Below are 15,612 nucleotides of genomic sequence, written 5' to 3'. Positions count from 1 at the left end.
CTGTGTTTTAAAGTTTTTAACTGTAATAACTGAAAAACCCAATCCCTATTTTTCTCACAAAACCCCTATCCATTTCTCCCTCCAATGTTCCTAAAACCCTGTCTGTCTCTCACTTTCTCTTTCACACACTCTCTCTCAAATGGCTTTCACTTTCCTCTCTATCCCACACTTTCTCTCTCCTCCTCCACCCCACTTTCTCTCTCTAAAACCCCATCAAGTTTCTCCTTCTAAATCTTCTATGCCTTTGCTTACTCTTCGAGTCCCAAATGCTATCGGACCCGACGGCAAGTACTACCCGAACCCATCAGACGACGACCCACCCGAAGCTCCGGAGGACTCAGCCCATGGAGTCTCCAAATTCCAGCAAATCCACCGCCAAGCCTCCAGAGCCCGCAAGCTCCAAGAGGAAGACTTCCTCAACAACCGCTCTACCTACCTCTCCGCCATTGCTGACGTCGAAGACGCCGACGAAAACGATGACCCGTCTCAGATTTCCGACTCCGGTGACGATATGTTCGGTGATATCGACAAGGCCATCGCTATGCAGCGCAAGGAGTTCGTGAAGCAAGGTCTCTTGAAGCCCAACCCCAAGAAGAAAAAGAAGGAAGAGAGCGAGGACGAGGTTGAAGGTGAAGGGCTTGATGAGTTGGAGCCAGAGGAGGTTGTGGATTTGGAAGAGATTGATGAGCTTCAAGGGCTTCGAGTGGTTTCTGAGGACTCGGACACTGATGGGTCCGAGAGGTTTGACGATGATGAGGTTAGTAAATTCGCGAATAGCAATCGTGGGTCGATGTCAAATTCAAATTCAAATTTAAATTTTGATTTGGACTTTGATAGTTATGGCAAAGTTAAGAGTAGGATAGTGGAACCCAAGTTTAAGATGAGCTTAGCTGAGCTTTTGGACGAGAGTAAGGTCGTGCCCGTGTCGGTTTACGGTGATTTGGAGGTTGAGATTACTGGGATTCAACATGATTCTAGGTTGGTTTGCTCAGGGGAGTTGTTTGTGTGCTGTGTTGGGAGGAAAACCGATGGGCATTTGTATTTGAGTGAGGCTGATAAGAGAGGTGCAGTGGCAGTTGTGGCCAGTAAGGAGATTGATATAGAGGAGACCTTGGCGTGTAAGGCTTTGGTGATTGTAGAGGACACCAATGCCGTTCTTCCTGTGTTGGCTGCGTCTTTTTATAGGTACCCGTCGAAGAATATGGCAGTGATAGCCGTTACTGGGACGAATGGGAAGACGACCACTACGTATTTGATAAAAGGTTTGTATGAAGCGATGGGATTGAGAACCGGGATGTTGAGCACAGTTGCTTATTATGTGCATGGGGATAACAAGTTGGAGTCGCCTAACACGACCCCAGATGCTGTTTTGGTTCAGAATTTGATGGCGAAGATGCTCCATAATGGGACTGAAGCGGTTGTCATGGAGGCTTCTTCTCATGGACTAGCACTAGGGAGGTGTGATGAAGTGGATTTTGATATTGCAGTTTTCACAAATTTGACCAGGGAACATTTGGATTTTCATGGGACTGAGGAGGAGTATAGGGACGCCAAGGCTAAGCTATTTGCTAGGATGGTGGACCCAGAAAGACATAGGAAAGTTGTCAACATTGACGACCCAAATGCACCTCATTTTATAGCACAAGGGAACCCAGACGTGCCTGTTGTGACGTTTGCAATGGAGAATAAAAATGCGGATGTTCACCCGCTGAAGTTTGAGCTCTCCCTGTTTGAGACACAGGTTTTGGTCAATACGCCTCATGGTATACTGGAGATTTCATCAGGGTTACTTGGAAGGCATAATATTTATAATATTCTTGCAGCTGTGGCAGTTGGGATTGCGGTTGGGGCACCTCTAGAGGACATTGTTAGAGGGATTGAAGAGGTTGATGCAGTTCCAGGGCGCTGTGAGTTGATAGACGAGGAACAGGCATTTGGAGTGATTGTGGACTATGCTCATACTCCTGATGCCCTGTCTAGACTACTGGATTTTGTAAGGGAGCTTGGACCGAGGAGGATCATCACCGGTATATTTGTATTTCCTTTTAATTCGTACAGGCAAAGAAACCCAGGTGCAGATGCATACACACACACACACACAAATCTACTTCCACGCTGATTCATCTACTAAGCATGTTGTAGCAAGGGGCATCTACATTGTGCATTAAGATTCACAAGATAGGAAGGTGATTAATCTTGTTGCATTTGTCATGCAAAATGCCTAACCAAATCTTTTGTACTTAAATGGTTGGAAGGGTCTTAAGTTTCTAGTCTAGCATTGATAGTTCTTGATTTGCAGTAAATGTTGTATATAATGGAATCATCTTGCCTTTTCTGATTAACTTTCATACTTTATGTGAAGTTGTTGGTTGTGGTGGTGAGCGTGATAGGGGGAATCGACCCATGATGGCAAAGATTGCAACAGATAAAAGTGATGTGACAATTCTGACATCTGACAATCCAAGGAATGAAGATCCATGTATGTACAATGAGTCATACTTTGTAAAGGATGTATGCTGTCAATAGCCATGAACCAGACAATGTTTTGTTACATGTCTTTTCTAGATTTTAATGTTTTCTAAATATATGGAAGGTTTTTCAGTTTTCCTCACTGAAAACTGTTTCATATTTGAGAAACGATTAGTTGTGGCATTGTGTGTGTGTGTGTGTGTGTGTGGTCATTCTTCCTTGTGACTGTTTTCTCTGTGTGTAGTGTGTGTGCTTCTTCATGTATAGCACTGGATGCTAAGGAAAGTTAAGTTGTAGGATCAAATTCCTGAAGCCTAATGCTAATGCATGTGTGTTTCACTTCATCAGTGGACATTTTGGATGATATGCTGGCCGGTGTAGGATGGACAATGCAAGATTATCTGAAATATGGAGAGAATGATTACTATCCACCTCTTCCAAATGGTCATAGGCTTTTCCTGCATGATATTAGAAGGGTGGCTGTACGTTGTGCTGTTGCCATGGGTGAGGAGGGTGATATGGTTGTAAGTACTTGAAGCTCCATTTTTTTTTCTTTCTTTAATACTCTAAGATATAAGCAGAAACGTTTCAAAATGGGAAGTAAAAAGGTAGCTCACTTCAATCTAAAGGAATGTTTGGAAGTCTTAAAAGATTAGTGTGTGTGTGTCTTTTTTTTTTTTTTTTTTTTTTCACATCATTCCTGTGAACAAATCATCATGTAAAGCAAACTAAAGATTTTGGGAAAGAACTAAATTTAAAAATCCATTTGAAGGCTATGAAAGCCATCCAAAGAAAAAGATGAAATAGAAATCATTTGAAAACAAATAATTTATACAAAATTTTAATAATGAAAAGGTATGGTAATTATTTTCACAATTGAAATATTTTAGTAATTCAATGTGGCTTTCAAATTACCCTTATGGTTTGAAAACTAGATGTAAAGAAAAGATCTTTATTCTCTCGGGAGATTAGTCTTATCTATACCATCCCTAACACACTCCAGTTATCTAATAGTTTGCAGCTGAACTCTTTTTTTTTTTTTTTTCTTGAGACCCAAAAAAAAAAGTAGTTGTTATATGCTACTTTTTGGCTGCAGGTGGTTGCTGGCAAAGGTCATGAAACGTATCAGATAGAAGGTGATAAGAATGAATTTTTTGATGACCGGGAAGAGTGCCGTGAGGCATTGCAGTATGTTGATGAGCTTCACCGAGCTGGAATAGATACTAGTGAATTCCCATGGCGGTAATTTAATTGGCTACCATTACCTTCCTAGAATATATTCTTAAACTTCTTTTCAAGTATCTTGTTAAGAATCACTATCTCCTAGGAAGCAACGTATAGAGTAAATTGAAGGGGGAAAGAGAGTGATTACCGATTACTTGTTTTGATCATATAAGGATGCCACTTCCATTAATGTCGGGATCTATTTATTCGCTCGGTTTAGTGTCCTTTCACTTATTAATAATCATTGGCTTATCTGAAAAACATCCTCAACGGTATCTGTTCATCATTTAAACATCACGCCACAAGAGAGTTAGGCAACAACAGAAAGTATATATGCAGTTATTAACAACATCATCAACAACAAAAATAATTGAGTATATGCACCTTTCTTTATCATTAATTGCTGCCAGTGACTGGAGAGTGATTGATTTACTGTGAAAAAGTGTAAAGATGTAGTTTGTTGATCATGATTAGATAATTATGCGTTTCTCTGGCCTATGCTGCTGCAGGTTGCCTGAGAGTCATTGATGTAGTTAAAAGGAGTACAGAGATCTTCAGATTAGTCTAAGACAGATCACTTGCTGCTGATTTGGCTGATTGTACGTGTAAGAACTGAGTAGCATATCACCTTCTCTTCCTTCAAAGAATTCAGACAGTGGAGGGCTATTTGGGTATTTGCTTGATGGACACATTACCCTATAATTATAGGCAGTTGACTGGCTCCTTGCTTGAAAACAGCAGTGACAATATTGCAACATGATACGTTAATCTTGGTTTACTTTCTGAAGTGATGTTGGATACTTAAAAAGGCAAGTGCTTCTTTTGATATGTAAAGTTTACGAATTTAACTCAATGTACCCTTGGCTAAGACTGCAACCTGGTGATTTTATTTTTTAGGTCTTTGGCATGTAAGCTCGACAATCTTGATTAAAAAAAAAAAAAAAAAAAAAAACAATATGGGAACTAAAATTTCATTGAAAAAATTTTACTATATGAAGCCCAAAAAAGAAAAAAAGAAAAAAAGAAAATATGGTGATAAATTGTTCCAGTATTCAAGAACCAGTGTTCATTATATATGTTAATTTCTGTAGTATAAAAATTTATTAGAGAACTTATGTGGCTGATTGAAAATTTTCTTGGTTAAGGTAGCACAATTTAGTTAAAAAGTATTCCTCCCACTAAAAATAGTGTTGTCTTTTGGCATCTATAACGCAATACAATAAAAGCTCTAGTGGACACAATGATAAGAATTTTAATGGAGTGGCAAAATCAACAGCAATGGTTAGTATGTCTAGATATAAGTATGTAGTTTGGTAATAATTTTAGTGATAGTATCCTGTTACCTGGCCCAGTAGGTTATTTTGGCACTTTGTTCTCTGAGGATATGGGACAAAAATTCATTTCCTTTTTGAAGGTGGATTGATTGGAGAAGATGGAGGGGGAGGATGATTATTCCTGCTGCTTGAATGTGACCCTAACAAAGGATTTGTTTGAATATTTTCTGTATATTTAGCCCTGTAAATGGTTTGTTTTATTGCTTGGTTCTGATTTAATGTGAGCAGCTACTGCTTAGAGACAGACATGATTCGTGCATGACTGACTTTAGCTATATCTCCTAGTTTTATCTAATTTTTCAATACTAAAGAATTATTTTTGGAGGGAGATACACATTTTTTTTAACTTTTGATTCTCTGCAGGTTGCTGGACCTTTGTGATTCTTAAATTCCAGCATGTTCAAAAGGTTTGGCCCCAAGAAGGAATTGAAGGTAAAATTTTGTAAGCAATATGTATGTAACATGTAGCTGTATTGCTATGTAAATTGATTGTTCGGACCATGAACATTTGGAACATTTTAATGATCTCACTTAGTTCGGCAAATTACTGAATCAGCCTATTTATGGGTCTTTGAAGTGCGGCCCGATATCAAAATGACACAGTTTGTCATTTGGTCTATATTCTCTTCTTGGTGCTATTGACAAGAAACTCCATTAGAGTTTCCTAAAGATTTAAGTTGGCCTCTTTTATGCCTCTCTAGGTGATTCCATATTCCCACAAGATCTCCAAAAGCCTTGTAACTCAATTGGTTAGCATCTCTTAGTGTATCGATGACATTCAGGATCCCCCTTCCCCATTGTAATTATCAAATTATCAACCAAAAAAAAAAAAAAAAATGAAGAAGAAGAAGAAGAATTTTACCAAAACTGAAACAAAACACTCCCCTCCCCTCCTTTCCCTCCCACTCAAGTGCAAAAGCAGGTGGGCCTAGATGTAAAAGTGTGGATGAGGTGGGCTTAGGGCTTACATCTTTTTTTATTTGGGCTGAATTATATCTATCGTCTTTAATCTTTATCATGCGCAAACGAAAGCATCTTAAATCTTAGGAGGATAAAAATATCAAGAGTTGTAATTTGGTGAAATCCTTTATTCTTTTCATGAGGAAAATTTTAGAGAACATCTCATTTCCTCACTTCTTGTAAGGGGAAAAAAATGCTAAATTACAAAGTACAAATTACACGCTCTAACTTTGTCTAAAATTCAATTTAATCATGTAACTTATGATTTATTTATATCAAATCCTATGACTTCAATTCAGCACAATGTGAGAGAATTAAACAAAAGGAATATATTTTGAGGTAGTTTCAACCTATGGTATTCGCTCTTGATAATAGCTCTTTATCATCAGATCAAGGCATCAATTGGTTTTTGTTGTAGGCAATGATTAAACCCTAGATCTCTTATTCAACTATCAGAAATTTTACCAGTTGAGCTAATTAGAACTCACAACAAAAGGAATATATTGAATAAAAGTAAAAGGTACAGGACTAATGAACAAAAAAAAATTTATGTGACTGAATTAAATTTTAGGTAAAATTAGATGGTATTTTTTGTAATATAAAAAAAAATACAAAGGGAAGTGTCTTGTGGAATGCAGATTATTATTATTATTATGATGCTAGAGATACAAACATTTTTTCAATTTTTTTTTTTGCAAATTACTGATGTGGTGAGTGATTATTGGTAAATGAAAAAGTGATGTTAATGGTAAGTTTAGATGAAAACTAATAAAAAGTTGGTCACATTGACAGTTTGTAAAAATATTATAAAATAATTTGTATCTGTAGCATTATTCTATTTATTTTAGCAAAGTCTTGTGGATTATTTATGCATGGCGCAATTAAGTCAATAGGATATTTTAGGAAAACGAAGAAGATTAATTGGAATAAAGTGGTTGCCTTAAGTTTTAAAGCCCTGTTCCCTTTTCTTACCTTCTCAATTCGTATGTAACGCATTATATTGAATACAACTATGGATGGAAAAACCACCTGTAAACAGTGATGACAGGGATATTCTAATCTATATCTATATATTACTAAAAGTTGAAGCGTGATATTTATTGCTGCTGAGCTCCTGTTGCACCACTTCATCGCCACGTCATTAACCACATAATTATTATTTATTCCTATTTTTTTTACAAATAAATAAATAAATAAATATATAAATAAATGATTAACTTTACATATTCATTTTTGTTGGTTTTAACATCTATATATATTTCTTTTTTATTTCCAATTTTCCTATAATTTTTTTTACATTCACTTATTTTTTAAATATTTACACTTTCTTCAACCTTTTTTCTTCTCTTACATTTTCATCTCTCCACTACCCTTTACTTTAATATTGCTATTCATCTTTTCCTTCATCTTCTTTTATTTGTCTCTTTTTATCCCTTCTCTCTTACTATAAATTTGTCACTCTTTTCCATTTTTTACATAGTTTTCTCTCACAAAAAGTCTCTCTCTCTCTCTCTCTCTCTCTCTCTCTCTCTCTCTCTCTCTCTCTCTCTTAATGTTTTGGTGGATTTTTATTTTTTTATTGCATCTCCACTTTGGATTGATAAATTTTTGTGTTTTTAAGAACTCTAATTTAGGTTGATACGATTTAGTTTTGTGTTTTAAGTTATTATTATTATTATTATTTTGCTATTTGATTGTTAAATTTTATCCGATTACATTATAAAAAATTAAAGATAGTAGATAAAAATAAAATAATATTCCATTACATACTATAATTTGGATAATTTAGTGTTTGTTGTTATATCTTTTAATTTTTCTTATTTTTTTTCTTCTCTTTTATTTTACTCAATATTGAAATTAAATCACATCCTCCTTATCATTAAATTATTTATATTTTCTCTCTCTTTTTGTTTTAAAAAATAAAAAATGTAATTTTTTATTGTGCTCATCAAATTGTACTAATTTTTTTTAACATTTATACTTTCTCCATCCTTTCTCCTTCTATTTACCTTTTCATCTCTCCAAACATTCTACCTTGATATCACTTTTCCTCTTTTCTTTTATCTTCCTTTATTTTGTTTTTTTTTATTATCATCCTCTTAGTATAAATTTGTTATTCACTCTTCCATTCTTTACATAATTTTCTCTCACAAAAAGGTGGTTATTTCCTACTCTTTCTCCCTCAATTTTTGGTGGATTTTTATTTTTATTTTCCTTGCATCTCTATTTTAGCTTGATAAAGTTTTGTATTCTTTAGAACTCTATTTTGGTTGATGAGATTTAGTTTTGTGTTATAAGTTTTTTTTATTTTTATTTTTATTTTATGACTTTGTTTGTAATATATTATCATATTGTATTATAAATAATTAAAAATAGTATATAAGAATGTACTATTATTATATTACATAGAATTATTTGGATAAGTTAGTGTTTATTGTTATGTATTTTATTTTTATTTTTTTTTCTCATATCATTTTATTTAACATTTAAATTCAACCACATCCCCCATTTAAAAAAAAAAAAAAAAAAACCTTTGACATACCACTAACATAACTACATTTATAACTATTTAAGCCATCCATGATATCTATTTCTTATTAATAACCATAAAATTTACAACTAGCAAGGGAACACACAAAGTAATAAAGAATAAATGAAGGAAGAAAAAAAGAAATGAAATCAAATGTCAATTAATAACTGTTATTTGGAAAATAAAATGGTGGTAAAGAGGAGTAAGAAATAAAATAGAAATGGCTATACAGAGGACATTAAAAACTTTATAGTGCAATTAGATCAACAATTAAATATAATAATACAAAAAAAAAAAAACTCTTTATAAAGTCTAGGGACTAAAATAGTATTTTATTTAAAAAATTATCACGTGCAACGCGCGGGTTTGTGACTAGTTTAATAACAAAAAATGAAGAGAGGTCCTTTTGTGGTATATCATATATTTCAGGAGATTTTTTTGTTTTTTTATTTTATTTTAGGTTGCTGTAATAGAAAATATAACATCTGAATAGTATGCATGTTCATTACCAAGAAATTATCCAGTTATTGTTAAAGAAAAATGATTGTTACAACAAATGGAGAGAAAGATTTGAATTTGAATTTTACTTATAAAGAAGATTAGGCATTGTCACTAAACTAATTTGAAATTAGTTACATGTAGCTATCAATACAACGGATGTGTACATGATCTAAGTTCAAATCATTATAGTGTAAAATCTGAGTATTATATATATAAATCTATTCACTTAAAATTTTAGGTTACGTTTGGTAACAATTTTTGTTTTCTATTTTCAAAAATTTGTTTTTGGAAATATTAAAAAAAAAAAATTCTTGTATTTTGGAAATAAAAAACATGTTTGGTTAGTTGAAATTGAAAGATAGTTTTTTGAAGAAAAAAAATAGAAAATAGTAAAATATGTTGTTATTAAGATTTGAACTCTAATTCTAACTTATTAAATGAGACAAGTTCATTAAATTAAATTCTTGTTTTCATTGACTTTTGAAAATTAGAAACTAAAAACAGCATTTTGCATGTTTTCAGTTTCTTTCATGTACTTAGTTTTGAGAACAGTTTTTGTTTTCTGTTCATTTTGAGTGGCTAAAAAAGTTTTTTATTCTCAAAAATAGAAAATTGTTTTTGGAAACAAAAAAAAAAAAAAAAAAAAAAAAAAAGTTACCAAACATACCCTTAAATCTCAAGAGTATAAATTTTCAGAGTTAAATTCACAATAACTAAAATTTTTAAGAATTGACATTTATTTTGGTTGGATATTATGACTCAAAGGGGTTTGACTTACTTCCAGTACTTTTTTAAAAGAATCTAATTTTGTTTTAATAAGAGATTGTCACATCACACACTAACTAAATAAAATGTTGAGATTAAAACTTATTACCATTTGCTATTGTATATTTAAAACAAAAAGACATGTCCAGTTAAAAAAGTACCGGAGGTAAGCTAAACCTATGAAAAAATTACCTTTAACATTAATAAACATCTTATTTGGATAAATAATAAAAAAAAAAAATTCTAAAACTAACTCTATTTATTTAATTTTAACTTTTTAAGAAAGAAAAAAAGAAGAAGATGAATTTAAGTATCACATTAATAACTTTCTCATATATAAGATATTTGAGAATTAATTATTTTTACCTAAAAGATGTGAGTTAAAATTCAAATATTTCATTAGAATTGAGATATAACTAAATACCTATATTAAATTTTAAGGCAACGAACACACTCCCATTTTAAATACAAGTTTTAATCGTTTAGTTGAACTTCAAAAAAATTGAAAAAGAAAAAAAAAGTTTATTTGAACATTATTTCTTTATATGTATATAATTTGATATTTAGGGAGGTGTAATTGAATCCTCTATGTTCTAAAATATACCATGAAACAGGATGAGTTACAAAACTCTGCGCTTTCTTTATCTAACTTCTATACCATGATTTTTTTTAAAATTATATATTTACACACACTCTTGGGCATGGGATGCATCAACATGGGTTTTGGATCAGCTAAAAATTCATACTTATTAGGGAACCAATATCATACTTGGTGATTTTAACCCAGGGGGTTGGCCGAGTTGGTTGGGTACTCGGTCTCAGGGTGCTTGTACTAGGTTCAATTGGATGTGCTTCCTAGTTTGAGTTCGGCTACTTGTACTTTGAAAAAATTTCTTGAGCGAGCGATTTACCCCACTATGGGCCCATCCATCATGAACAGTGATTAGTCTTTGTTTGAAAGTTTTGAGGATATACTGTGTGAAAGAAAAAAAAAATACTCGGTGATTTTGACCATTTTTTTGGTCAAATACCTGAAAAGAGAACCAAAAATGGAAGTAAAAGATTCCAACAGGGATTGTTCAAAACAAGAAAAGCAAGAACATAAAAGACGAGAGAGAAGAGGGATCCTAATAAGGCAAGGCAGGAAGAGAACTATATGGCAAGGCAAACTTTGTTTCCCAACATGGACAGCAGGCTTTGGTTGGTACAGATAAGAAACGTTGGGGTTGTGAATCTGAGTGGAAAAAAAGAGAAACATACTAAATAAAACTGCTTTTTTTCCCAAACAATAATTAAAAGGAAACCATTGATGATTATCTTAGCAATCATCCATCCACCAGACCAACTTATTGGAAAGAGAGAAATCCCCATAACTCTCTCTGCCACTCTCTACCCAACTCACTGTCTCACCAAATACAGCAAAACTGCACACATGGAAATAACAATTACACAGACAGCAAAAAAGCTTTAAAAAAAAAAAAACACTTATTTCCATTAGTGAAGAGGGCCAGTGTAAGACATAAGTGCAAAGGAAAATAAGGGGGAGTTCCAGTGAGACATGGAGGTTTTGATCATGGGGATGGGAATTTCTTGCTTTGCACCAATATTCATCTGCTGACAAAATGGTTAGGAATATATCTATCTCCAAATAAAACCCCATTAATTTTGTTCTTATTTGGTTCACTTTGTAATGGTATCTTTTTTTCTTAATATGTTGTTCATTGTTTGATGTGTATTTTGATCATGTTTCTGGGTATGTGAGATAATATTCGGAATTTCATTGTTTGGTGTCTTTTGTTCCAGTGCCTGTTTGTTACTTTTTGTTATATTCTTGTGGAGTTGTACAAGGTTCTTCTTATATATATTTTTGGGTTTATGAAGTTTTGATTTTAAATGAAAAGGTAGTCTTTTTATGCAAGCTTAGGTCTTTATTGGGATTTGAATTTGCTTCATGAGAAGCTTTGACTTTTGAGAATTCATAATTTGGAAAAAAAAAAAAAATTTACTTGATTGTTTGCATTGTTAGGTAAAAAATTGGGTTTTTGAACTTGTAAAAGTAGGCATTCTTTTTTTCCCAATTGGGCTTTTGTTTTTACATTTGGATTTTCAATGTATGCTGTTAATTTCTGGTTGTTGATGGTCTGCCTGTTGATTTTCTATCGTATAGTATGTTTGTAAAACCACTTGCTTTATTTTCTTATTTTTTTTGGTGGCTCTAAGATCAAAATGTGAAAACTTTGAAAAGAAGTCTTATCTTGCTTTAAGTACTTTTCCCCTTCTGGGTTCATTTACATGTTTTGTATTTTTTTTATGAGAAACTTTTGATATCTGCTATATCTCTGTCCCCTTGAATCATTCTGATTAGTTTTGATTGTTCTTTCTTTGCAAGATAGAAGAACGGAGAAGCCAGATTTGATATTCTTTCAGGCACTTCGCTGAACTTTGTTCATTGGAAGGTGTTGTGCCAGCATAACTCATATGATCTTGACATGAGTTCAAGCTTCAATTTGGGTGGAAGACTGAAGTACTTGTATCCAACAGCTTTCATTCTTCAAAAAACTCATTGTAGCATTCTTAAGTGGGAGCTTCTCTTGCAGTAGATATTCGATTATTTCACTTTTTGCATAGTCCCAACACTGTAAAGCTCTGATTTTGATAATGCCCCCCACCTCAAATATGGGAGAGGAACCGAAATTTCAGCAGCGGTGGGAGTTTAGGAGGGGAGACACTGAGTTTGATTCTTCAAGTGAAGAGTCCAAATCAAGTTCAAGTAGCCAGCCAGTTCTTAAGAAGCATAAACTAGTTTCCAGCTTTATTTCTGATGAACATAATGAGGCCATGGACACCAATAGAGTTCAGCAAAAGGGCAAGCGCACTCCTGGCAATGGGGGTCAAATTAAAATTGGGAAGGCTAAGAAAAAGGATGCCAGAAGGAGTAGAAAGGAAAATTTAGCTAATAATGCAATGGGGAGGAATTCTCCCGAAGAGCTTAATAGAAATAAGAATGGAGCTAGTGCTTATGACCCTGCGGCCCTGGATGATGTTAAAATCTTCATGGATTCTCTATTACAGGATCTTAAAGATACGAGAGAAAATTTGTTTAGATGGATGAAGGAGGAAATGCAAAAATTGGTGGCAGATGATACTGCTCAGAAATCAAAAAATAGAAAAGGCAGTTGTGGAAGGGAGAATATCCAAGTGCAGCACGAGAACTTTGAGAAGAACAACGTGCAGAATCAAAACAACTTTGAGGAGAATGCTCAAGTGCACCCTCAATACAATTTTGAGGATTATGTCCTAGTGCAGCGTCAAAACAACTTCAAGGACATTGTCCAACTGGAGCACCAAAAAAAAATTGAGGACACCCTCCATGTGCAGCATCAAAACCACTTCAAGGAGTCGATTCAAGTGCAGTGTCAAAACAACTTTAAAGAGAACATCCAAGAACAGCATCAAAACAACCATGACACAAACATTGTGCAGCATCATGACAATTTGAAGTCTGGCATGGGAGCTCAAAATTGCAATGATGGATCTTTAAAGAGGCCTTTTAATAGCAATAAGGCCACTGGTCATCATAATCGCTATCGAGCGGTTGAAAATCAAGTTGATTATGGCCAATCTACTGGACCTAGTGCATCTACAAGAAAGGAGAAAGGCAAAACAAGGTTGGTCTCATCTGTTATGCGAAATCTTCAATCTAGTCCTTCCATCCAAGTGCAACATCAGAAGAACTTTGTATTAGGCTTGAGGGCTCAAAACTGCAATAACGGCACTTCAGAAAGATCTGTAAAAGGCAAAAGGATAGCTGATTCCAGTAAATGCTCAAAAGTACTTGAAGATCAAGTTGATCACAGGCAAGCCATTGGATCCATGCCATCAACTGAAAATGACAAAAGAGAAAGGTTGGCAACAACTGCTAATCCAAAATTTCCATCCAATTCCTCAGGTCAGGTTGCTTCTTCCATGTATTTGACATTACCTACTATTCTAACAGAAGCCGGTATTGAGAATTACAGGCTTGAGACATCTCCATGCAATTATGCCAGCCCAAGATCTTCTGGGAATAAAAGGGATGTGAATTTATCAAATGCAAATGTGATGCTCAATTCAAGTTCTTATTGCGGGTACTTTCATGACATGCGGCAAGAAGAAAGACTTGGAAGCTTTACTCAAACAAGTTCCAATATTGTAGGTTGCCTCAACCAAAACAGCACTCCAACCACAAGCATTGGAACTGGTTTCCCAGTCCCACTTCATCAGGGTATGGGTGAAGCCTATTGCATTCCAAGCCAGCGTGGTTTGAAAAATCTACCCCAAGACAATTACAACATAATGGGTCTAAGGATGAATGGAGGAGCCATAACATTTTCTGGTGGAAGCTATGCATTATCAGAACAATATGTTGCCAACAACTTCCACAGGAATTCCAATTAAATAGTTGATGGTGGACTCACGGGGTTTCAAATCCCAGAACTTAAATATGATCGTTTATTTCCAAAGTAATCGGTGGGGATGAACACTAAACAAAAGCTTTTCTAAAATTTTCCATGCATGAACCTAGCTATGACGTCTAGTCTAGTCATTCTTTTCAATATCTTGTTGACTCAAAACTTCCCAGGCAAAATATGTTATTCCTTAATTTGCTTCAATTTAGATTGACTATCTCTATCATTGTTTTTTACTGTGATTTTTATTTAACCATTGTAGAGAGAGAGGTTTGGGGTCTTCCACCAGCTCTTTTATTAGGAGGGAATGTTAAAAGAGGTTTTATTTGCCTAGGAAACTGGCTTTGCAATTGGATTTCTCTCTTTCCATCATGATATGATTGTACACAGAATAGTGTGGGGTTAAAATGTTCACTCCATTATCTAGTATCCGCTTTAATCCATAGTGGGAGTATTTGAATCTAAATTTTACTGGTATGCTTTTCAGGCCTAGTTCATGTATGTGCCTAGATACCTTCCCATTAAAGCTCGCATGGGAATGTAATAAAATCTTTTTTCGCACGTCTAGAGCAGCCCTTTTCCCCCCTATCTTGATCATAAATGAGAAAGCTTTTTCAGCTGGATATATGCTTCAGCTTTGTTACAGAAATTGGTTTAGTGGGAATATTTGTTTCTTGTTGATCTGTTGTTGACTCATGGTTGACAGTAACTTTGAATGCTAATAATTCATGTGGTCGAATGTGAAAGGAATAAGTCTTGGATCTTAGTGTTCTCCTTTGAAGCTTTTGAAACTATATGATGCCTATGGTCGGAAAAAAACAAAAAGTAAGAGAACCTAGAAAGAACAAGAAATAATCCACCTTATTCTTCTCTGCAAAGCAAATTTTTACTTGCCTGCCACTAATGGAGATGTGACAAATGAAAGATTAGCTTGAACCTTTGCCAAATTGCCCTTTTAAGATCGAATTCAAGGCTTTCATGACCACTCAACCTAGGCGAGCTTTCATGATACATTGCTTAAGAAATTATATTTAAATTTTATCCATAAACATTAATAAAACTAGATGATGTTTCGCGCTATGCGCGGAGTACTTTACAATTTAATTTGAAATCATTTTTATATATATTAAGACCTACATATAATAGTAAATTTGTTATATAATATTTATGTTTGCCCACAATATTGTTGAATACTTTGAAACTTGATTTTTTTTTTAATTCATATTTTATTAAAAAATATTATACAACACTATAAGACTATAACATATTATAATATTTACCATTAAAAATAGATTTAATTTTTTATACTGATTAAATGATTTTGAAATATATAAATAAGAATTTAAAGCATAAAATACTTGTACATCCTAAAATTACATAA

The 15,612-nt window shown here is 33.9% G+C and overlaps 2 protein-coding genes across 3 annotated transcripts; both read left to right on the top strand.

The window, feature by feature from the left end:
• The first annotated feature begins 30 nt into the window (after positions 1–30).
• Positions 31–5,727, top strand: LOC115971280 (UDP-N-acetylmuramoyl-L-alanyl-D-glutamate--2,6-diaminopimelate ligase MurE homolog, chloroplastic). The gene is made up of 6 exons (XM_031091099.1): positions 31–2,027; positions 2,363–2,479; positions 2,818–2,993; positions 3,566–3,711; positions 4,203–4,502; positions 5,391–5,727. The coding sequence occupies exons 1-5, from the start codon at positions 140–142 to the stop codon at positions 4,219–4,221; spliced, it is 2,346 nt and encodes a 781-aa protein (XP_030946959.1). The 5' UTR covers positions 31–139; the 3' UTR covers positions 4,222–4,502; positions 5,391–5,727.
• Positions 5,728–11,123: 5,396 nt separating this feature from the next.
• LOC115972432 lies at positions 11,124–14,503 on the top strand. Of its 2 annotated transcripts, none has more exons than XM_031092721.1 (2): positions 11,124–11,408; positions 12,177–14,503. In XM_031092721.1, the coding sequence occupies exon 2, from the start codon at positions 12,442–12,444 to the stop codon at positions 14,218–14,220; it is 1,779 nt and encodes a 592-aa protein (XP_030948581.1). In that variant the 5' UTR covers positions 11,124–11,408; positions 12,177–12,441; the 3' UTR covers positions 14,221–14,503. The 2 variants fall into 2 exon arrangements, with proteins under 2 accessions (XP_030948581.1, XP_030948580.1); XM_031092720.1 differs by having other exon boundaries at positions 12,173–14,503.
• Positions 14,504–15,612: the final 1,109 nt, after the last annotated feature.

This window comes from Quercus lobata, chromosome 12 (assembly GCF_001633185.2).
Source record: "Quercus lobata isolate SW786 chromosome 12, ValleyOak3.0 Primary Assembly, whole genome shotgun sequence".
Lineage (NCBI taxonomy): Eukaryota > Viridiplantae > Streptophyta > Magnoliopsida > Fagales > Fagaceae > Quercus > Quercus lobata.
Note: the sequence above shows the minus strand (reverse complement) of the source record. Positions and strands in the feature narration are given on the sequence as shown.